Source organism: Anser anser, assembly GCF_964211835.1.
Source record: "Anser anser genome assembly, chromosome: 16".
Taxonomy (NCBI): Eukaryota; Metazoa; Chordata; class Aves; order Anseriformes; family Anatidae; genus Anser; species Anser anser.
In genome coordinates, this window is record NC_139737.1 from 7,259,945 (window position 1) to 7,284,462 (window position 24,518).

Below are 24,518 nucleotides of genomic sequence, written 5' to 3' on the forward strand. Positions count from 1 at the left end.
AACAGTAAAATAAATCTGTAGTGACTGCATTGCAAACTCCTCTAGTTTAAGATTGTGGTTTTCCCATTCCGATTGAGGACTTTGTGTTTGGCTAATAAATAATAGTGGAATGACATTTGGCCTTAAATATGTATTTAAATGAGTCACCTTGAATGAACTAGACTGCTCTTGCTTACAAGGAAGGAACATTTAAGGAGATGTTTTTCAGCGTGGCTTGGGCAAGGCTTCCTTGTCAGAACTGTAATTTATGGGTGCAAATTTCACTAGTTTGAACCTTACATTATCTGATCTGTAGGTACGTTCGTCCAGGGGAGAAAGTGACTATTCAGATTTTTGCTTACACAGAAAAGTGGTCTAAAAGAAAGCAATAGGAAAACAGGCACTGTAGGGGGAAGTGCCAAGAGTTTATGTTTAAAATCCTCCTTTTCTGGCTAGAGATGTTTATGAAATGGGAGATCTTCATAAAATGGAGATTTCCACATGCATACACATCAACAAACCATCATTGCCCAATCCCAGCTTTCTCTGTTATAGTGGATAAGGCTACTGTGGCCTTTCAGAAAGACTAAAACCTCTTTCCACAAATCTGGCTATCTGTCTGGGTCCAAGGTACCTCTCCAGAATTTCTTAAATGTTATTTAATAACTTAAAGATGTTATTAAAGATGTTAGATGGAATCCAGGTTTTCATGTTGAAACAGAGTGTACTTTTTAATAGTTCATTCTTGGTCCTTTTGATAATGATGACAAAGTACAGGTTTGATGAATGGACAGAACCTTACATGCATAATAAGAGACAGAAGTTTATTTTTCATTCTGTATTTATAATTGTCAAAAGTAAGAGTTGTCAGATATTTTAGAGTTTTTTTTTTTTTTTTTTTACATCACCTTGCTTAACCAGAAGGGATCACAGCTGGGATATTTTTGTGCTGTCACTGCATTAGCAACAGCCACCATTTCACAGCAATCCTAGTGTTAAAACCAAATGGTGGCACAAAGAACTCTGCTCATCATTCATTCCCCAGCTGTCTTTTTGCCTTTGCCACCCTCCTCGTTCTCCTCCTCCAGTAAAACCTTTCACTTACAGAAATTCAAAAAAGGGCTTAATCCCCCTGTCCCTGCAACATCAGCCCCACAGGTTAATGCACACTTCAATAGTTAAAATCAAAGAAATGGGCCTTCTTACAATGGGACCTTTAAAAAAAAAAATCCTATACATCTATTTATAAGCCACCTAATCTCAAAAATCCTTATTACCTATCGTGTTACTTTAAATCATGGACATGAACGAAAAGAAGTCTTGGCATTCAATTATCCTTCTTGCTTTAACAAGGTGTGTATAATAAATGAGCAGTTCTTAATTGACTTCAATGCAATTTGACACTACTGGAGTAGGAGGAAGGGGAGCCAGAAAGAAAGAAGACATGCAGCTTAAAAAATGTTAGAGAAAGCACTTATTTATAACACAACATTATGACATGAAATTAAATAATCACTACCCTGAAACAATATTTAGTGTAAAAATATTTACAAGCAATGTTTTGGAAGCAATTATGTTTTACAGGTTTTTGTGTTGTCACAGATAGCATTGTATCATTGGACAAAAGGCAAAATTCTAAAGATCTGAACAGTCATTACTAAAGGAGTGTGTTTAAAAGTGCAATTACTTATTTTATAGGTTTCTTTCTTTCTGTCTTTAAATTAGGCTTTGTAAAAACTGATAATGCAATAATAAAATCCCTGCTCATAAATATTTAATCTGGGCAATGAACAATGCTGAAATATATTCAGCCTGTACCTCTGAATTTAGATTAATTTAACCCATTTCTATAAGATACTCACAAGATACTGGTCAGGTCTTCAGAAGAAAAAGTCATTTATCAGTAAAGTCATGCTGGAACAGGTTATGACATTTTTTGGTGGCATTTCTGATGTAAACATACGCCTTCAGGCTGTGGCTATATGGTAGCTTTAATCTGGCATAAATCCTCCATGTGCCTGCATTCATTCTCAGCCAGATCAGGTCCCTGCTCCGGCAGCTGTGCACTCACGAGAAAGGGAGATGAGGGGAAGTTGGTACCACTGTTCCCAGTGGCAGAGCAGTCCCTGGACAGCTTTGCTGGATGAAGGAACTGCAGCAGTGTGCTAGTGCAAGCATGGCTGCATGCATGTGCTTTTGTTTGCAGAAAGAGGGGCTTGCAAAGGCTTTGTAAACCGTGGCTGAGGTGAAGCATGGTTTGAAGGTAATACACCCTCAAAAGAAAAATCCTCCAGTGGTGAAGCAATTTTACAGGCAAAAAAATGTGCTTTTGTTGATTTTATATTTAGGTTTGTTTCATTTATTTGCTTCAAAAAGGAATGCTGTACCAGAAAAATCAGGGGACGAGTGCTGTCCCTGTCCCCATCACACACCCCCCGAGGGTCCTTTCCTGAGAAGCAGGACCCAGCTCAAGTTATAGCACTGTCATAGTTATAGAGCTCAAGCTTCCTCAACTCCACTCCAGTGATTTATGTGTTAAACCATACTACTTCCTACTAGCTGGGAAAAGCGGTGTGCAAGGGGGGGCGAGGGGGGGATGTTCAGTAAAAGCTGTTTTCCGTGCTGGAATAGTAAGTATCACTGAGCCAAAAACTCCCGGGAGAAGTAGTTTGTCTGCATTGATCTGTTTGAAAAAAAAATGGTTTTGCTAAACGGTGTTACCATAGGTATTTTCGAAACTAGTGTCGTTTTCGGTTAGAGCAGGCAGTTTCGCCATTCTCCTCCACCCGCAACTAATTTTCTAGCATTGCAACTTCAAATATATCTTTCTGCCTCTGCTCTCAGCAGAGCTGGGACAGGAGCCAGAGCGCAGTAATTCTTATCAAAAGATCACTTTAAAACTTTAACCACAGGAGTAAGGTGTTACAGATTCTTAGATCTAATAAAGAATGTACTTTTATCCCCTAACTTGAGCAAAACCAGGCTTGTCACTGCTCAGGAAAAATGAAATGCCATGAGAGCGGAGCGGCATTGCTTGCAGGATGCATAATAGGCTCTGTCAGCTCTTTCAATCATTTAGGTATGATTTGCATCAACGTTTACAGCTGCTGACTATTTACAGTTACACAGCTATTATGTCTTCCATCAGCTGCTAAATGAACAGGTGTTTACCATTGTACAGGCTGGAAGAGAAATGATAGATGTAAAACAACAACCCTCCGATAGGAAAGCTGTTCCCTGAAGGAAGCAGCAGAGTGCTGAGAATGGATATAAATTTAGCTAAGTTGCCTAACAACCCCTAATTTTAATACTGACTTTTTTTTTTTTTTTTCCGATGCTGGTAGGATAGAGAGAGGGGTGACAAAAAAGGAAAGCAATTCCAGTTGTGGACAAATGTGCTGTGCTGGCTGTGGCTGAGCTGGTGGGACATTGCTGCTCCTCCTCGCCGGATGGCTACTTGCTGTCCTCTGGCCGTGTAACAGCATGTATGGTCACTCCTCAACTGCTTTAGTCGTGCTCTTTACTTACGTGGGGTGCGTGTGGCAGATCGGGGTTAGGGAATAGCTGTAGGTGCAGTTGTGTGTGTGCCTGCTGTCTTTTGAAGACCCCAAATGCCCTGCTGAGCTCAGGCATCGCACCAGGCACCACCACCACGTGCTTTATGGTTCTTGCTCTGTTAATCCTTTGGAAGGACAGCTAGGGAAGAAGGCAGCTTGGCCCTAAACAGATGGGTCCTCTCATACTGCCCTTTAGGGTGCTCCATTGATCCCCCATTTTGAGTAATTCCACACGGACACATTCAGTGCTGTCCCTTGGGATTGCACTGGCTCTGTAGGGCTGCTGGTCGGCTGCAGTGGAGTCAATGACTGTGCTAGAAGTAGCTGTAACTTCCCAATTAATAATAGATGCATTTATATTAATTAATCTGTGCAGTCATGATCAGGAGGTTTGGAGCTAGACACTGTAAAAAGACAAAAGGAAAAGCCAAGTGCTTTCCCCCAGAAACCTTGTTGGCCAGCCCTAGGAGATTATATGCCAGGACTAAAAGTCATGTGGGCTTGCCTACATGGGCAATTTGTCTCGTTTACTGAATTACTCTTATACAACTGTACTTGCTTGGCTGTCTGTTTTCCAAAATGAATAGTCATCAATGAAGTTACATTAATATAACTGGAGTGGTTCAAATTCACTGCTTGGGCTGTACCGAGAATGTCAGAACATTATAAATAAGACTTTATGATTTGTTTTCAGAAGAGCTAACGAAAATGGTATGAGGGCACAGTTAACATTTCTGGGGGAAATTTATGTAATAAAAATCCAGTCTGCTGGTTACTAAGCCAGAAGTCTTTGGTGTAGACAAAGATTGTATTATAGCTGGTTTTATTTCAAAAGAGGTTTTGAATCCATTTTTGTGTCAGTTCTGTGGTAAAACTATAATCTGTTTTATCAACTCTGTCCCTCCAAAGACATACGTTAAGCCATTTCTATTTCCTTAAGCACTTTAAACATGTGCTTAACTTTAAGCACATGGTTCACTGGGTTTTATTAAATAAAAAATAAAAAAATAAAAAAAATTGGCATACTCTTCCTATTCCAGTTCCCAGCGCAAGCACTGATGACAATCTAATAGCAATATAGAGCATGCTCTCAGCTTTAGGTTCAGCTCTCTGTGGGGAACATATATAGCCTTTCTATAAGTAGAAAGCTGTATTCTCGAGAGTTGTTTCTGGTGTCAAATTTTCAGGGGCCTGAGCAACAGCAGACCAGAAAACAGGAACAATTTAGGCAACAATTTCATGAAAAGATGTGATTCCTATTTTGTTTCTATGTCCTTCAAAGCAAGTCTAAGTTTAAATGGTTACAGTTTTACACTGGCATGCCTAAACTAAAATAACCTTCCTATTTCTTGTGCTGTTAAATGAAAGTGGTTTTTTTTTTTTTTTTTTTTTTTTTTATCCCCTGACAGCCAGGAGTGGCCTCTCGTATTAACAACAGTTTCCTTAATTATTTTGCAAGAGCTCGATAGTGTCATTGCCTCTCCCATGAAGCCAATGTTCTGGGTAAGGCTGGGCCCCACCTTAATTGGATCCCGCTTCTCCGGGGCATCCCGCTGCGGCGCTGGGAATGAGGAAGATCCTGAATGTCCCAGCGAAATGCACAGAAAACGCCTTCATCGAGAGGCAGGAGGAGGGAGGGGTCTTGTTTTTTACAGCTGCCTAAAGATGAAACCAAAAACTGAGGGTGTCTGCCACCAGGCGAGCAGGACTTGGCAAATTTGGGTTTTCTCTGTCCCTGACCTTTTACAGGTTTTTTTTTGTTTTGTTTTGTTTTGTTTTGTTGTTGTTGTTTTTGGTTTTTTTTTTTAGCTTAGCAGGCTTTGTTGCTCTCTGTTAGTTTCTCTTAGGTGTGTAGTGGTGACAAGCTCTGGGTTTGAAAGCTCGGCTCCTCACAGTGCTCCGTATCTCGGGGAGGTTGGGGACACTTCTGCTTGGCTTAGGGGCTGTGCACCCCCCTGTCCCCACCCAAAGCCACGGAGAGCACCTCCTGAGCGGGCTGGGGTCCATTGTGTCACCCTGGCTGGCTGCATCAGGCACTCACAGTCCCCTTCACACACTTTTGGTTTAATTTTATACTGGATTGACTTCAGTGGAGTCACACCCAAGACACACTGACGTGCTTGAGGGCTGAGTCAGGGCTGGTGTGTCAGCTTATTGACTGACGGAGTTTCAGGTGTGCAAATTAGAAAGCAAACAAACAAAACAAACAAACAACAACAACAAAAATAAACACCCCACAAAACAGCTGAATAGAAAACAGCCTTCCAAATGATCACTGATGAGTGGCAAGTCGGCTTGAGAAAATTCAGCAGAAGAGCAATCTTTTTTTTTTTTTTTCAACAAAAACTGCAATTATGAGGTGAGAAAATAATTAGAATAAAAAGTCCCTCGGTGTAACTTTCAGGCTTCAGATATGAGACTCCAATCAGTGACATATCTGAGGTGGTATTAATTTCTTCATGCAAGTGTATTTACAAGAATCACTTTCATGCATGTGATGAAAATCAGCACATGTCAGCACTGCCTCTTTCTCTTCTCGTGTTCGTGGTGCTCATATAACCATGTCCTCCTGCTGCAGTAACAAAAGTCATTCATCTTAGAAATATGTTTTTCCACATTTCCAAATAGCAGGCCAAGGCCTCAGAGGAAATGAGGAGCTCTTTGGGTGCTGTTTGTTTTGTTTTGTTGCTGTGTAATATCCTCAGTCTCTTTAGGCTATTATCTCAGTTTAAAGAGTTGGTGGATATCATTTGTTATCATTCATTATATTTTTGGGTGAGTATGCTCTTACTGCAATCAGCTTGCTTTATAATTAAATGTACTAATTAGTCATCTAATAGACCTACTACCTTTTTTGCCTGAAAGCAAATCGATGAGTGTGTCACAGCATTCTGCTTAAGTGCCATGTTAAAGAACTCAGTTGTGTATACTCAGGAAAATGAATAGTAACTAGCAATAAGCACAGCTGAGAAACTGAGTTATTTTATTTCCTTCTGATAACATCCTGTTAGACAGCTTTATTTCCTGCATACACTGTGTTTTGGTTGTTCCACAGAGCAGTTATGCTTAGATAAACATGTAGGACGTGTAAGCTCTATGGCTGTTTTATGGCCATTTTGTTTACATATTCTTCTAAACCAAGAGCACCCATCAGGTCTGTTGTTTGTCCATGGGCTGCAGTCCCCACCATACTTCTTCACCATGCCTCTACACTTTGTATTATTGTTTGAATCATTTCTAAAGTTAGAGGTTGCACAAACAGCACATCAGCATGTGAATAAGGTGTCTGTCAGCCCCATTTGCTCATTTCGGGGCATATTTATGTTACTCAGCCTGAGACTCCTCAACATCTCAGCTTGGTCAGTGAAAACTCCGTGCTGAAGAAACTGTGATCTGTAAAGTCTCATGTCACTGGAAAGCACACATACCATACTATTTGTCCTGTAGGTGCTATTTTCTTCACTGTCTCCTGAAGAAATCACACCACAGTAAGTTGCTTAATATTTAGAGCCCTGTATTCTCTGAACTGTGGTCCCTCTAGGACAGGACTCTTCAGTCTGTGTTAAGACTCTCATGAGGTCCTGATTCACTGCTGGATTTCCTAAGAACTACCTGGCATTGATTATATAGAATCGTAGAGTGGTTTGGGTTGGAAGGGACCTTAAAGCTCATTTAATTCCTACCCGCTGCCATCGCAGGGACACCTCCCACCAGCCCAGGCTGCCCAAAGCCCCATTCAGAATGGCCTTGAACACCTCCAGGGATGGAGCATCCACAGCTTCTCTGGGCAGCCTGTACCAGTTCCTCACCACCCTGTTAGTAAAGAATTTCCTCCAAAGATTTCTTCCAAAATCTTCTAATGCATCTTTTTTTTGGCTTCTTCTGATGCCAAAGGATTAGGCTTTCCCCAGAATTTCCCAGACAGTGGAATAGTAAAAATCAGAAAATCTGCATACAAGAATTAATTCCTATGAATCACTGGTGGTGTGTGGGTTGGGGCCTCTGCAGTTTAGCCCCCCACTTCATCATTCAACTAATGCATGCATCCCACACTCCTGCAACTAATCTGCTGCAGCAGGGCAATATAAAAATGCAAATATTATGTAAAAAGGACAGATGTGTTCTGCTGGCAGCTGATTTCATTCTTGCTCACTTCTTTTAGGGTCTGGATGCCCTGAGCACAGGAAAGGCTGGGAACCCACACTTCCTATGCAGTTGTAGTTTTAGGTCAGGGCATCATCAATGGCTTAAGATACTGCACCTGGCAAAACCCAGCTTGCTGTCCCTGATGATGGTGCCTGTTTCCTTCCATTAAATAGATGCTTTTCTGTTGAATGTTATGACTTCCACCAGTTCAGTTTGGGTCAAACAGTCATTTTAGTTTTTCCTATGCTGGGGTAGTAAATCTTCAGGAAGTACAGAAATGAGTCAACCACCTAGGCTGAGATCTTAGTCCTAGTGAAAGAAATAGGTATGTTCCTATTTATTTAAGTGAAATCAGAGTTTCTCTTCAGATTTCCAGCTCAGACCTGTTTCTTGGTACTGATTATTTGTGCCTGAGTTCCCTCCAGTCTCTTTTGTAATCATAAAATCCCTAACAAGGGTTCAGGTTGCTTCTAGGATCAATTAGTCCACTGATTTCCTTTTCTTTTTATTAGCTATAGCCCTAAATAGAAAATCTAGCTCTTTCAAAGTTTTGCTTTTAGTTTGAGTACTTTTTTTTTTTCAGGTAATATTTTTTTTGCTACTTTCCCTTTTTCTGTTGTCTATTAATACTACAGACATTTCAAGCTCATTTTTAATATGACATGCAACTTCCTTTTCATGGTTGTCAGATCCTCCTGCTTTGCTGTAGCCAGTTAAACAGTTTCTGCTGTCTGTAAACCTACGCAGTACTTGAAATATTTCATGAAAGAAGTAAAAGGAAATAAGACTCATGATACATTGTCTATGTTGATAATGATATTTAACCTTAGTATAAAATATCATCTAAAAGAATCTTTTCTATTATATATGTACATTTACATACACATATTTATCTGAGTTTTCACTTATATCCCTAGAGTTGCAGACAGTGAAGCCAGACACAGTGTCTGTTTACCACACTTCTGTTATGAAAGGTCATGATCTAATTTCTTAGCTTTACATCAAGACACAAGAGGAATACGTGACCCAAAATTACTCACTATTCAGTCTGAATAAGCTGATGTAGGATGTAACAGAGAGCTCAGCATTGCTAAGCATTTATGGGAAGTAGTTTGTTTTCGCGCAGGACTGTTTCTTCCAAACGGGGAGGAAAGATTTAAAAAAAAAAAAATGTAGAGAGAGTCATGAGTGATAAAATTGTTCCTTTAATGGGTTAACTACAGTATGTGAAAACAGAGAGCTCTTTAAAACGGTTAATTCAGTCAAGCTTTATTCAATAGATAAAAGAGTTTTAACGACAGGTGCCAGCCCATCAGTCCCTTTTCAGAAGGATTGTGTGTTTCAAAGGGTAAGTCACTTGCAAATGTTTCTTTCAATAGGTGAGAAATCACAGACAAGAAGAGGTAGTCACTGTGCTCTCGCTAAATGGCACAAAGGGTAGTTAATACCAAGTTACATTTGTAGTGTGAAATTGAATTTTGTTTGTTTATTAACTATCTTTGATTTTATAATTTATCCCCCTCCCAGTTTATTTACACAGTTGGTCCATGACCAGTTTCATCGAGCACGTTTCTTTGTCCTAGCCCAGTTGTTCAGAGAACTGAAATCTCTCCGTGCGGAGACCTAACTGCAGTTTTCTGAGAAGCTGTATAACTGGCCGAGCTTGTTTAAAGTTAAGAGTTTAACTCTATTGACTTTACTGCTTTGCTGTTCGGTTGTACTTGAGTGACTTCATTAAAGAGGAGGGTAGTTACTTAATCGCACAATCCAACCTACCAGTATCACTCGCAGTTTCCTGTTCTATTCTTATTCGGTGAGCTGAGAGTGAATCCTTTTTCATGAGATCTTTTTTTCAAGATCTCTTCGTGATTTCATTTGAACAAAAATCTTCTCCTTACTCTGCGAGATTTATTTCCGAGCATTTTCTTAAGAGAGCGTGTTGGAAAATAGCACTTTGGGATTTGCTTTAAACACGTGTCTAGTTTGGTTAATGTCCTTTGAAACGCTACACGGCTGCATGGGAGGACGCTGGCATACATTGTAAGGGATAGCTGGCGTCTCCACACACCCCGCTTACCTTCATTTAGCATCTGTAATACAGTAATGCCGAGAGGCCCTCTATGAATCCCTCATAAAGCAGCCATTGTGTACTCACAATTCCTAAAGAGTTTATCCTCTAAGAGCAGGAGACAATTAGTGCCCAAGACAAGGGGCAGCCCAACAGGACAGCGAGAGGTTGAGGAGCTGTGGCCGCGGCCCAGCTGAGCAGATGCTGCTGCCTCGCAGCGGGGACGGTGTTTGAGGAGGGCCTCGGAGGACAGCAGTGCGGGATCTGTGCAGCCGCTGCTGGTTTCCCTTGGGCTGGGCAGTTCCCGTGTACCTTCATATTTAGCAAGTGATGGAGTGCTGGTGCTGCCGTGACACAGGCACGGCCGCTGAGGCAGGTAGCAGGGTGGCTGTATCTGGCACTTAACTTTTACACGTGGACATGCAAAGCTCTGCGACTGCTTTTCAGACTTCTGAGCAAACTCTGTGTCTTATCTGAGATGTAATGAACCTAAGTTTCCTATGCAGTCGTGTTATAATGTAGTCCCAAGCACAGCATGAACCTGCGGATAACAATAATATCCTCATATCCTTCTGTCTTGCCAACATCACGAGTTTATCCTGATTCCCACTCTGTGAAATAAGCTCTGCATGCAATTGCAATGCACCTTCTCTCTCCATATCTGTCTTTATTTTGCCAGCTGGCTGGGCAGAAAACACCATGTTCAGGTTGTGTGGAGGTTATGTGCTGCTTAGGTATCTGCTGGTTAAATAACAATGAAATTTTACCTGCCCTTGCTTTGGTTTGGGTGCTCTCTCCTCTGCCAAGTCATTTGCATAAAAATAAAACACGGGATTAATCATCACTGTGATGAATTAATCAAGACATTAATTAAGAAATTTCAGCAGCTCTGCTGAAAATGGTCTACATGTTCTGAAGTTATCAGCAAGGGGAAGGAGGGTATTAAAAATTTGGTTTCAGGAGTGCTCTTCCTCAAGTGGAGTTACTGTGCATGCTCCACTGTTAGGACATTTGCAAAGCTAAATAACACAGATGTATTTTGAGAGAGGAAAATTTAATACCTGATAATCTCTAAGGTAACATTTTTTGAAGAGTAGAAATACAGGGTAGTATTTCTACAACTGTAGAAATTTCTAGTAGTATTTCTACAACTGTAGAAATACTGTAGGATCCCGTAGTTTCCTACATAATAAGATATAAAATTGTGCATTTAAACATTTTATATAAATTATATGTGTATTTATACGGTTATACAGAGTGGGGGAGGAAAAAAAAAAAGGCACAGAAGTGAGGAAAAAACATACTATTATATTGACCAAGCTGGTGTGGAAGCATCCAACTCATCTGCTCTGATTGGTGTCCCTTGGCCTGCCCTAAATACCTCATCAGGAGCAGCATTGTTAAAATCATTGTTTCCATTTTCTGTTCTGTGTTGTACAACTGTGTTCTGTCCTTCCTTCTTTCTTTCCTTCCTTCCTTTTCACTTTTAGGAAGTAGATACTGGCTCTGTAAGTAATCACACTTTGCCTTTTTCCCAGAATTATTCTATGCTGTCTTTCTTTTTGTTGTGTTCCAACAACTGAAAAGTTATATGTAATTATCTCCGTCTCTTTCACACATTTTTGGAATGGCCTGGCAACTAGTTATGTTCAAGTCCTGTGAAGACAAGCTTAATTTTATCTTCATACAAATATTGTTGAAAAAAAGTTCAGGGTACATGTGAGTTTAGGGTGCAAACGTCCAACATGGTCTACATGTTTATTTAATTCGGACCTCTATAAATTTTTTGTAAGATTGAAAAATCTCAGCAAACATTTTTTTTCTAATCATTTGAAAATATAATTTCTTGCTTCGTAGGTGTTTAAATGTTACCAAGAATACCCGTAAATAGAAGGAGGAGGAGGGAGGGGGGGGTATCTATTTGTAAGATGAGAAAAGGAACCACTGCCTATTGTTTGACCTGAACAGCTCCCTGATTGACTGGGAGAAGGAGTATCTCCATGGGAACAGATGAATGTCTGGTTTTCATGTGGTGAAATCCCCAATCGAGCTCACAGTGGCTTCACTAACGTGGCACTCTAAATTGGCTGTTTGCATTCTGTTCCTTACCTTTAGCTAAATTAAATAAATGGAGAATACCTCTTCCAAAGTTACTATCCCCAAAATTATACAGTACGCAATGCTGTAGAAATTGCAACATCTTAATTTAATGTTTGTTTTTTTTTTTTTTTATTTTTATTTTGTGATTTTAAGTAAAGCAGGCAAAATAATTAAATGAGATAAAGCGTTTAGTATGGAACAGCCTTTCCAATATGCTCCTTTTGCAGATTCGGGTGATACGGGATGTATTAAAACGCTTCCTGGCGACAGAAGAATGCTGTTAGTTTGGGGGAATTTGGAGAACTCCAGAATCTATTGTGTCTACGGGTTCGCTACAGCCATTTACAATGGTCTGTTTTCCCTCCTAACAGGAGGGAAATGTCTGTTGACTTCAATACTGCTGAATCTAAAAATAAGAAAAGGAGATTAGAGATAACAAAGCAACCTCAGTTAATGTAACAATAAAAAAATTGCAATCCAGGTTGGACTAAGGAGTGATTCCTAAATATTAAAGCCCCAGTGGTCTTATCTGGACCAGCTGCTTATAATGTCTGTGAGGAATGTGGCACATCAAGTGTGTGAACACTGCAGCTATTGTATCCTAACAGGCTGATTGAACCCTGGATAATTGGCATGTAACCTTCTCTATTAATAGTGCAGACAGATATGTGAATTAGCTGAATGCCTCAGACATATGCCATGCATTAACCAAAAGGGCTTACAATTCTCATAACAACTTGGCTAACTATTACACCAGTAATTATTCTTTAGAAGTTGATAATATTAGAGAAAAATCGATAAATAATTTGTAGTTTCAGTGCAGATTATGAATAATCATTTGCACTGTAATATAATCGCCACGGGTTGGATTGTGGGGGAGGTTCAGGACTGATATTTTGACACTTTGATGTTTTTAGAAGGGTCAGAGTGTGATTCTCTGTCTTTGTTTAGCTCTTGTAACTTGAAGGAATCGATAGGCATGTGGAACATTTAGGATAATTTTGGGATTGCTGTTCCTTCTGCTGTACAAGAAGGTACAGTCAGAGCCATTGTCTTTGGGAAGACAATGGATTATTTTCCTTTGTGAAATATGATACAGAGGGTTAGGTTGCATTTTAAAAAATGGCATAACATTATCTTAATATACTGAACTTATCCTTCCATTTCTGTTGTTTGTCTCAGATAAAATGGAAAAAAAAAAAAAACGTATTTTGTAATTAGGCTTTTTGTTGTTGTTATTAAAGTGATACAGTGTAAGTATGATTCAACTCTGAGTGATCTTGAAAGAATGCAGCATTACAACACTATAAAAGCAGAGAAATATCAGCTGCAGGCAGAGAATATTTAAATAAGGGAGCCCCTAGAGCTGTATAACCTGTCTGGGAGTATGTGTTTAGTGTAACAGACTGCAGCAAACAGAATAATCCAACAGAGATCAGTGACTTTGTTATTTGAGAACCTTTTGCAAAGGACTTTTCCTTAGAAAACCTCTTACAAATTAGCAGGAAATAATTGCACTTTTTAGGACAGAAGTTCCAGTTTAGATGTTCCAACACTTGTGAAGCTTATGCTGTTGTTTTCTCTAAAGAAATGGAGATTCATGCAGTCTCTTTTGCAAATGCTTTAGTCATTTAAATGCTACTCTTAGTAATTGCCATGTCAAGTTAGAATCAAATAAACACAGACATAAAAAGTATTTCAAACAGCTACAAATATTACACAAATAGAGACTCTTTCATTTCTGAGGTAATTTTATTTACATTTGCTGTATCCCACAGAGGCTGAGTTTAAAACAAGGCATCAAGAAGATGTTACAAATACTAGGACCAGAACTCAAAGAGCTCCCCAATAAAAAGCGAGCACCTAATCTCATCATATCATTTGGTAATAATGTATTTTCATGCAGAGTGTAAACTTCTTCCTTGCCCGTGTCGAGTGCTCTCCCACATGCGAGCTTCCCGTCACTGGTTTACAAAGACCATAACACTTTCTCCCACCTGCTGCACTTTGTTCTCTAATTACCTGGCTCTCCTCTTATGATCCAACCAATATCTCTTCTCTACAGGCTTTTCAGCCACAACATAGTAATTACACTGAGTCTCATCTTTCAGGTTTAAGATGAACTTCCTGCTTTCAGGCCCCCAGTTATCAAACCCCAGCATAATTTCAGCTACTGCTAGCATTTGAGAAAGTCCCTAGTTCACAAATATTCCCACTAATGTGATTTGCACCGAGCAGTTGCACATAGCTGCAATACGCATCATGTCTAGACAAACTGAAAGACACATCATTGGTCTGAATGGTGGTGTTTTGGTCCCATTCACACCGGTTCAAGAGTATTTGTTAGGAAACTGAAGTAACAGAAGGCATTTTAAAACCAGCTTGGCTGTAGGGTTACTAAAAAGCTGAGGAGCCAGCGTAGGAGGGGGCTGAAATAGACTCTTTTGTGTGCATGACTTTTGCTGCTTGTCTTTCTCATTTCCTGTCTTCCCAATGGAAAGAAAAAAAAAAAAGAGAGCTCTAACAGGCAACGGTGTGTTCGTGCAGTCACAGGGATGAGATGTGAACCAGCACCCCAGAGCTCAGCTCCTTGTGTTGGAAGGGATCAGGTTTGATTTGATATTTGCCACCCAGCCCTCTCTCCTGGCAGTGCCGGAGCCTTGCCTTGCTGACCCATGTGGGGCTGTTTTACAACGAGCTCATTTCCTACCAGCAGTGGGACGTCGGCAAATTGGTGCGCTGGAAGTCTTACTGCCTTTCCAGTTTCCCTCTGGAGCTCTTGTGACACATGAGAAAAACCAAAAGAAGCAGCCCAAATCGTTGTACCTTTCACTTAGAAATCAGAGGTTGTGCCCAGTTTCGGAAGGTGACTTTACAGGGTTTGAATCTCTGCCAGACATGGCAGTTGTAGCCCTAATTTATAATTCCAATTCAATGGATTGCCATCTAGTTCAAAAGGCATTTTATTCTGATTTGCTGGTAAGTCAGAACAATTTGGTATGGTCCTTCAGTAGCACTGGTAATAATTTATACAAAGATTTATTTTTTTCTATATCCTGGCAGATATTCTGGTGACATACATGTCTAAGACGACTTTAAATTTTGCTTGCTTGAATTCTATTTTATTTTATTTTATTTTGGTTTATACCTATTTATATTTTCACGTGTCTAAACTGTATCATCTGTAAAATGTATATAAGCTTGTTTTGTGAGAAATATATAATAGAATGTACATTCATTTTGGTCCTGTCTATATTGGGTACATTTTAGCTGTCTCTACATACCTAAAATGTATCACTATATAAACCTGGATTTATGTCTTTCTCCACAGAACACAGACATATACACTTCTTCAGAAGTTCTCTGGATGTTTCCATTTGTCAGGTTTCATATTTTCTTCGGTGGCAGACCTGCCACAGTTAGCAGTGAAGAAAAGGCTAGTAGAAACTGGCAGATAGATGACCTTAACTGGGATCAATACAAAAAGCTTCAGGAGCTTATGAAATAAAACACTTTGAAGTAAAATGCAAAATTGGATTTCACAAGCCATCATTACTGTTTGTCACTTTGGGGAGGGGAGAGTGAGACCTATATGCTGTATTTAAAGTGTTCACATAGGAACAGAACATGAATGAGTTGAGTTCAGAGCAGACTTTAAAGATAATATTGCCCGTGAGCAAATTACTTCAAAGTTCTCTTGCTTACAGGGTGTGGGGGAAGTCTAAGTAATAAACTGGTTGATTTTGTGTGTCACCGCTGATGGCCAGTGTCAGACACATACATTGAACCGCGAATTGATATATTTTATTGCTCCAGCTTTCCAAAGATTTAGGGCTGTAATCCACAGCTACAGCCAGGTTTGACCAGGGCAGGCGAGGCCCTGGCACCTCTCCATCACATCCACCCCCCCCGGGATGCTCTCAGCCCCTGCACAGGAGAGGGTCTGCCCATGTACCGCTCCTTCAGTGCCTGTTGGATTGTGCATGTGGGCGAGGTTTTATCGTGTTACAGTTCTACCAACAGTAACTATTTCCAAACTGTACCTCATTTGAGGCTGTCCCATTATTACCCTTCTGAGAAGATCAGATCTATTGGGGTTATTTTCACTTGACTATGAGATCAAAATATATTTTGTCATTCAGAGTTTTGAATGATTGATAAGCATTTACTCCTAAAATGAGGGAATGGTTGGGTTTTTCACCTGTACTTAGCATCCTACAGGGCTGGGTTTGCCAGGCTGGATTAATTTGATGGCACTCAGCAATTTAAGGCTGTTGGAACTTTGCTGGCAGATGGGGGAGGAAGCATTTGACTGAGGGTCTTGCAAAGCACCGAGCTGCTCAATCAAAAGGTTTTGGCATTTATCCAACAAAGTAAGAAAATATGGTTCTGGTTTGGTCCTTACTGCCCACCCACCATCAGATTTTTCTCTCCCATTTCTGAGAAGGATTAGGTGACGGGAACAGGAATCTGTCTTTGATTTACAATCCTTAGGCATGGTTTTAGCTATCTTTAATATATTAAACAATTATTTCAGGTTTTATTTTTAATCCTGGGAACACCTAACCTGGGGGTGGGGGAAGAGAAGTCCAAAGGCTAATGTAGCATACCTGGTAAAAGTTTTTTTAAAACAACAACAACAAAAAAGTCTTTACAGATACATTTTTTTTTTTTTAAACCTTTGGTTTGCACTCATGGGAAAGGTTTGCTTTGTTTCACTTGGCAACAGCTTTGTGAACTGCCTTCTTCTTGATGTTTAAAAGAGCAGTAGTGTGTGGACCTGTGGTTTGAGAAAAATGAACTTGTCATCCTGGATGCTGCACTGAAACTGCCTGCTTGGGTAATGCAGATGGTTTATCCCAGGTGGAAAGAGTTACTCATGCTGATTTGGCTTCTGCATTTAATCCAAATCGTAACAGTTGATGGCCACTGCAATCAAATACAACGCAGAGTAAATGTTTCAATTTGATGATGACATAGAAAAAAGCATAGGCTGTAGGTCCGACTCAGGTTGGTTAAAGAGAATGGGATACTGATGGCAAAATACTTGCACTGCACGTAGGAACTTTGTGAACCAACTGGAGAGGGGGACAGACTTCCTGACCAGACTGATGGCCGACGAACGTATGCTGTTTAATGAGATGGCACCGCTCACAGAATAACCATTGACTTCGTGGCTAAGACTTTCTCAGGATGAGGGAGCAGCAAGTTTTAAGTCTCTGATTTGGATTTCTCTGGGATGGAGCACTGCTCAGAAGCAGACAGTGGTCTGGACCCACATGTCAGATCAGCTTTAGGATATAAGTATAGGGTGGTAGCATCCTGTTAGCATAGTGTACAGGAGCTGCTTCATAACCAATTTCCTTGTACAAACAAAGAATGACAAGAATGAGAGATAATCAAGACCTTGTCGTTGTAGTTCAGCATCAAAATCAGAAGGGAGACCAGGAATTCCCAATATTAGCTTTTTATAGTAGAAATCCCTATGTTTATGGAGATTAAGAAAGGTATTGATTTGTCACAGACCATAAGGTTTACTGTGTGTCTGACTTGTTCTTTAATTCCCCTGGGTTTGACAACATCATCTTAACCTATTTAAGGATCTATGATGAAGGATAAAACATCACCATCTGCTAAAGCAAATATTTATGATTTATTAAAGACTACCAAGACAGTAGGATAGCAAATAAAATCTTCATGTACCTTTTTAATGTGGTGGAAGGAAAAATAATTCAGAGTTCTTTTAAAACATACACAAGATTAGTTTAAGGAAGATCAATGGATAGAGCAGAAGTACTTGATTATAAACAGATTTTAGCTTATGAAATTATACAACTTGTTAGGCAATAGGGTGTAGTGTATTGAAAAGACTTTTTTTTTTGTTGTTAAAACGTCTCTGTCAGTAAGTATTGCTGAAGTCTGTACTGCACACACAGTCACAGACAGACACACGAGCTATACTCACCTTTCTTTACAGACACAATGAGTCACTGAGCAGTTTGTGTCTTCCTCCACACAGATATGTACCAAGAGCAACATTTTGCCGAATGACAATGGAGTGAATCACTAGGCAGCTCTTTTTCATCAAAGATAAGATTCTGAACTCTTGGACTTTTTTGGTCTGGTGCATTTTGAAAACAGACTCCTCTGGTATATTTTGTATAACAGCTGCCACCACCATTCCTGCAAATCCCAATAAACGAGGTATTCTCCCAGCCTTTGTTGGTGCTAGTGCTATGGCTCAACAACAAATATCGCTGCAGTCATTTAATATATGCTCCCACAGCTGAAATTAGTTTACTAAAATATACGTATCTTTAACTGGGCACACCGAAGCATGGAGGTCTGTCCATCCTCCAGCAGGGAAACAGCCTCCACTGGAGACCGCCCTGTGCTGAGGTACCTGCACCCGTGCTCCCCTGCCTTGCTGGAAAGGTGGGAACCTCACACGCTGGGCAGTCACAAACAGCTGGAGGCAGTAACTTCTTAAACTGCTACAGCTGTATCTGCTCTGAACATCAGCCCTCAGCCTGTGTCTATATTGCAATTGGAGGCATGATTGCAGGCTGTGTTGACATATCTAACGCTCACTTCAATTAGTTAATTCAGGTACTGATAACTGTAAAGCTCTGAAACGTGGACTTCAGGCACTTGTATGGTCTGAACTTGAAGCAGTGCTGCTATAACTGCATGTTATCTACTATCTTGATTTCCCGTTGTGTTGTATAGGCTAAAATATGCAGTAAGTAAAGTGCAATTTAACGTTACGGTTAAGCTAGCCTAATGGCTAACTGGCATGAAAAAGAGTAGTTTGTTAGACTGGTCTAACTGCTACATCGTACTGCCTGCTTAGAGATTTGGTGATGTCCTTAATTCCCTAAACCCAGCATCATTTACCCTTGTTGAAGCTCACTTTCAAAAACAAATACACAAACATAGCTATGTTGCTTGACTCTAATAATTCTGAATTTCTCATTTATGGCTTTCAGCATCCAACTAATTTAGATGCTGTTCAGAAAACAAGTTCTGTGTGCAGCCCTGTGAGTAACAGGTGGGAGTTGTTTGCATTGATAGCCATGATTAACATCGTAGTACTTGTTATGAATAAGTACATGTGAAGGTTGAACCATGCTGAGTTTATTAGGTATGTTAGTGAAAGAGCACAGCCCCTGTTAAACCTCTGATTTTCAGGCTGTTATTTTTTAATAAAAGACTTTTTTTTTTTTTTGGTCAAAATAAGACATATTGAAGTATATTCTTTTAGGTCCCTTGTGTAATGATTATTCTTTTTTTTTTTTTTTTTTTTCTTTTTTCCTCATCTCTCAGTCTGCCCAATGCACAACCTCAAAACCACTGAGGTCAACAGGAGTTTTTCTTTTGATTTCAGTGAATGTGGATCAGGCAGACGGAAAGCTACATACGAGATCCTGGGAAAGGGCAACGCATCCAAATGCGAGGTTTGTTAATGTAATGTAGACATAAAGCCCAGATTTAAGCAGTTCTCCAGCAGAAGCCTGCGGTGCAACGGCAGGAATTCTTGATACCTTTACTTCCTGCATCTCTTAAACACACACAACGAAGCAGGAGGGAAATTGTTCGTGATACTTAACTGGTTAAAATAAGAGTGAAGAAATCTAATATAATCAGGGTTCAGCAGTTGCATAGACCTCGTGCTGATTCCATGTAAAGAAATTAATTTCAGCAGCAGAAAATAGCCATCTTTTAATTTGGTAATACTCTGTTCTCCTTAGCTATCGGGATGGTTAGCAGTGGGGACAGGGGGAGGATTCTCAAACCATGGTTTGAGGATATGTTTGCTTCAGGGAAGAAATTCACTTTACTGGGTAATTTGGATGATCTGGGTTACAACACAAGCTTATAGACATTTTTTATCTATATAAATTACAGAGTGGTGAAGTGCGGCAATGGTGGGAAAGGGTGGAGGGAAGGGGGTGGAAAAGGGGTAGGAATGTCTTGCCAGCTCTATTGCTGGAGAAAACATACAGTATAACTGTCAAACGTACTGATGTGAAAGTATCATTTAAGCTGGATAAGAGTTTTGTTTGTTTGTTTCTTTTGTGTTTGGACAAGAAATAGAACCTCAATGTAACATCATGTTATGCAAGATAAAGATGAACATAATGTGCTGTAAAAACACGGGCAAGACTTCCTCTGCACTTTGGAGGAAAAAATAATTTTACTAGTGATTCAAAACTAGAAAGCTAGAGCTATCTACAAAGCTAGAGATTCAATACGAGACAGATGGGTACATGGAAAGACAAGGAGTGGGACTGAGCACGTCTGTGCTTCTTTTGAATAAATGTTAAGGAAAGTCCTAGCAAAAGGGGATAAAATGTTGAAATAGCATTCCTAAAGTCAAACAATAAAAATATATTTAAAATTTGGAATGGATTGTCAGCCATTATAATTCAGTCTTCTGTGGGCTGCAAGAGAGCAGCACTACCAGATGAGTATGTTTCTCACACAGTATATAAAGGGTGCTTTACCCAAATGTTTTTTTAATCAGTCCATTTTTAAACAATGTAAGCTGACAGCAGCCCTTTAATATGCATCACTAAGGGTTTCTGAATTGTAAGTAGAAAGGACGAGTAGATTTCCCTGAATTTAGGAGCATGGTCTGGAATTTCATAGGTGGAGAGAAAAGGCTGCTTTCCTTTGAAGTTTTCTGCTTTATATGCTAAACAGTGCTGTTGACTGATTTACTGCAATTTCACATTCAGGGGGCGGGGAAAAAGGAAAGCAGCGACTTTTTGTTGAGTGTGATGAGGAATTATTGACAGATAGGGATACAAGTTCCACTTGCTTGCAAATTTGCTTTCAAACACAACAAGTTAACACAAGCAAGGGCTTGTAACAGTGCAATGCAACATTTAGTAAAGACCTGCCACATCTGGCAAACTTAAAACATTGCCTGGTTTTCCACTGGGCTTAAGAAAGGATGTGCTATTAAGGAAAATGCATAGTTTGCAGTTAGCATAAACATATTTTTATTTTACTGGAAATGCTTAGTGTACCACACTCTTCCACTGGTATTAGTAAAGCTCTTTTACCCTATCTTTCTACTGAATGTTTAAGATTCCTGGAATATTTTGTTTCCACTAGAACATTTACCCAGCCTGATTATGCATCAGTAGCAGAGAAGCATCCTCAATTATAAATTCATATGTCTGTGGTGAAACGAACTGTAGACTTATGTGAAGTTCCAAGACCCATAAACCTGTGAAACAAAATAAATTCTTTCTAAGAAGTCACCTACTAAATTGTGATCTAAACACTTACATTAGAAATTAAATCTCCTCAGCTTTCAGGAATAAATGCCAGACTGTACAACTGTAAAGCACATTGTATGATTCTGTGTCAGCATATGCAATTCTAGGCAGAGGAAAAAAAAAAAAAAGGCAATGATATGAAGCTATGAGCAAGAATTCAATAGAGGTTTGGTTTTAGTGTTTCTGAAAAGAAACTGTCTCCGCTAGGAGAACGCTTCTTCCTCGATAGCATATCATTATTTACTTCTTTTCACGCTATGGAAAGATGTTTCTTTGAATCTTTATGTGGGGAAAGAGACGGGCAGAAAAAGAGTGTATGATAAAAGACTCTGCTAAGTATAGCATACGCATCTGAATGCACAAATGCAGTGCGTGCTTCTATGCAAAATGTGTAACAAAGGGAAACAAGCCTTATCATATCCAAATATTATGTGTTTTGTTAGTGGGTATTTATGTTCTGTAATGACATTTATATTTATAAAGAAATGCTTCCCACTACATTGGCAGTAACCAATAAGACAAATTTCAGTCACTTAATTCCTGAAAGTGGCATTTTTTCTTTTTCTACTTAACCAAACCCTTCTGTGCCTTAGTTTCCTATCTCTCAGTGATATCTCTTGAATTCTCAAGCATGTTATTAAATCAGGTATATGTTTTTAAAGCGCTTGGATATTTCATAAAAATGATTGCATAAAAGTGCATTTATATGCATACACCTTAATAAAAGCAGACCATGCTAGGCACAATTAAACTTGTTATGTCCCACCATGCAAATCTTCCTGTATAGCTTGAAGTTTAACTTTCAAAGCTCAGCTGAGTTTATTCAACTGATTACTATCTAATCCACCCACCCATCATCCCACACTCTCTCAAAAAATGTTAAAATCCTGCCCAGAGTGATATTTTTATTTTTAATCTTGAATGCCTAAGCGCTCCTCACAGATGTGAGAAAACTTGGGCCTCAGTCATTACAGTAAAGCCACGATATTGTCAGGCAGAACAGAGTCCTCAGCAAAAAAAAAATGAGACTTTCACGAATATGCTGTTATCTGCCAGTGGGTACTGTAGAAAGCCCCGTTCGAATACCTGGCAGCCTTACATCTGCAAGTACTGTATGCCACCAGCATGCCTGGCTTGTTTGCTGTGCGGAGAAGCGGGAGTCACCCTGCCAGCCGTGCGCGCTCTCCTCTCTTCCTGCGCCACTTCTATCTGTTGCAACACACTGGGTCATTTCCTAACTTCCCAAAATGAAAGCACGTATTGCAGCCAAATGAAAGCTCATTTGCACATTTGCCTTTGCTTGTACAATTGTTTGTGGATTAAAATAATGGAAACAATAGGCTTTTGTGATCCAGCCTGCACTGAAGCAAGGGGACACAGAGACCTGGAGACAGGGAAGACGGGGAGGTAGAAGATGTATGTGCCATTTCTTTTTGGCTCAATCAGTATGCCCAGGCAACTCTTCTGGTTCTTATTATTCCCTTTTTGGTGATTGTCAGCCTCTTACTCTCAGGGTAAAAGCATCTGACTGTTGTTTGGCTCATAATTGACCAAGACCTTTGGCTCGTAGTTGTCCAAGACCATCTCCAGTGCCCTTTGGGAGTTTGCTTCCTCCCTAATCACTGTAAAGAGGATTCTTTCTGGTTTAAAAAAAGTCTGGTCTAGCTTATTGAAATACTGGTCTTACCAAAAAGCAGACTTTCTTGGCAGTAGAAGCAGGGGCTGGCTTTATTCCTGGTGGAGGTCGCGCTAGAGTCTGTAGGAGGCTGAGCCCTACACGCTCTTTCTGGATTTTGTTGTGCTCTACAGTACTCACATCAAGCTGTTTTGTAGGAAATATTTTATTACACTGAATTGTTTAATTCACTGGACTGGTGTGAACAAGTATAACTTGTTGGTTCTCAGTGAAGCTATGAATGTTTATGCCTGCGGAGAATCTTCCACGTTATTTTTAATCTAACTACATTAATAGTACTAATTAAATATTAGTACTTGACACTATATAACAAGTCTGACCGATTCCTTTTGCAAGGATATAGACTCAATATCTGTCAAAGTAATGTGCTATATTGATTTAAAGACTACGTCTACTTGATCAGTGAAGTTTTAGTTATAATTGTATCATTCTCAGGTACAATGCTCATTATTCTCAGCACAGACTTGCATTATTGTGGCATGCCACATTACCTAAGCAGGTCTACCCATAAAGGAATCAGCCTTTTGATATTTCTTGAAAATTTTAGCACCTTGTAAGGTGACCATGGAGGGCTTGAGAGGCAGCTCAGGGCTCCTGAGCACCCGTACATCTCTTGAGTTTGACTCTCTGAGTCCAAAGACTTGAAGGGTTTGGTGTAAATAAAGAATGATTCCTATAAAGATCAACCCAGAAAGAACTCTTTAGGGCAGTGTTCAGTAAAAAATCCTTCTCATAAAGCTACAGCAAGTATTCCTTAGACAAAACAGCTATTTTTTATACATAGATGCAGCTGTAAGGTGAGACTATTAATTTTTGGTCTATAAAAGTCTATTCAGTTATATACAAAAAAGGGTAATTTGGACAGGCTGGGGAGAAGGAAGCCTCTTTCAGATGATCAATACTTTGCTATTTGTAATAGCATTGAATAGGTTATCATTAGTCTTCAGATACTGTGCACACGGATGTATCGAAAGAAGATTAATCACATCTGATTATATACAAATTTCAGATCAGTTCCAACAAATCCAATTAGGGTTTCATAGCTAATAAAACCTCTTTGAACTCAGTGTACCCCTCTTAGGATGCAGAATTGCCTGGCGCTGAGCACCTCCGGTGAGATAAGGAATGGTCTCTGTTAAAGCCCGAAGTCTGAGAAAATCAGGCCTCCCAAGAATTAATTACAGGGGATTAACAACATCTATGAAAAATAACAGATGCGGCTAAACAACAAATTTGCAAGCAGCAATCTGACCAATCAACATAAGGCTGAGTAAGCAAGTGGTTATGCACCAAACGGGACAAAGATTTTAAAAATATATTGTTATACTTAAAAACATATTTGAAATGCTGGGAGTATGCAAAACATCCAATTATGGAAACAGCATGCTCGAACTACTGAGATAACTTCGCATTCTCATTATTTTAAGAGGTGATCTTTAAAAGATCATTTCACTCATGTTTTCTTTTCACTCAGCCTAGAACAATATGGAGCACAGGTAATGTAACTGCCTTAAGTAGTTACTTTGTTGGCAAAAAATAAAAAATAAAATTAAAGTCCATTTTAAATCTATATACTACAGTGATTAATCTGAGCTGGAAAGGATGGGAAAAAATAAACACTACGATTAGTAGATATGATATCAGGAGCTGGCTGTGCTTGAAATTTCTCTTGACTATTGCTG

At 39.6% G+C, this 24,518-nt stretch overlaps 1 protein-coding gene across 1 annotated transcript in view; it reads left to right on the plus strand.

The window, feature by feature from the left end:
- Positions 1–24,518, plus strand: part of LOC310882556 (uncharacterized protein) — an 84,961-nt gene that overhangs the window by 42,056 nt on the left and 18,387 nt on the right. The window contains exon 4 of the mRNA XM_083801464.1: positions 19,238–19,307. Coding sequence (XP_083657590.1) covers positions 19,238–19,307 — 70 coding nt within the window. The remainder of the gene's footprint in view (positions 1–19,237; positions 19,308–24,518) is intronic.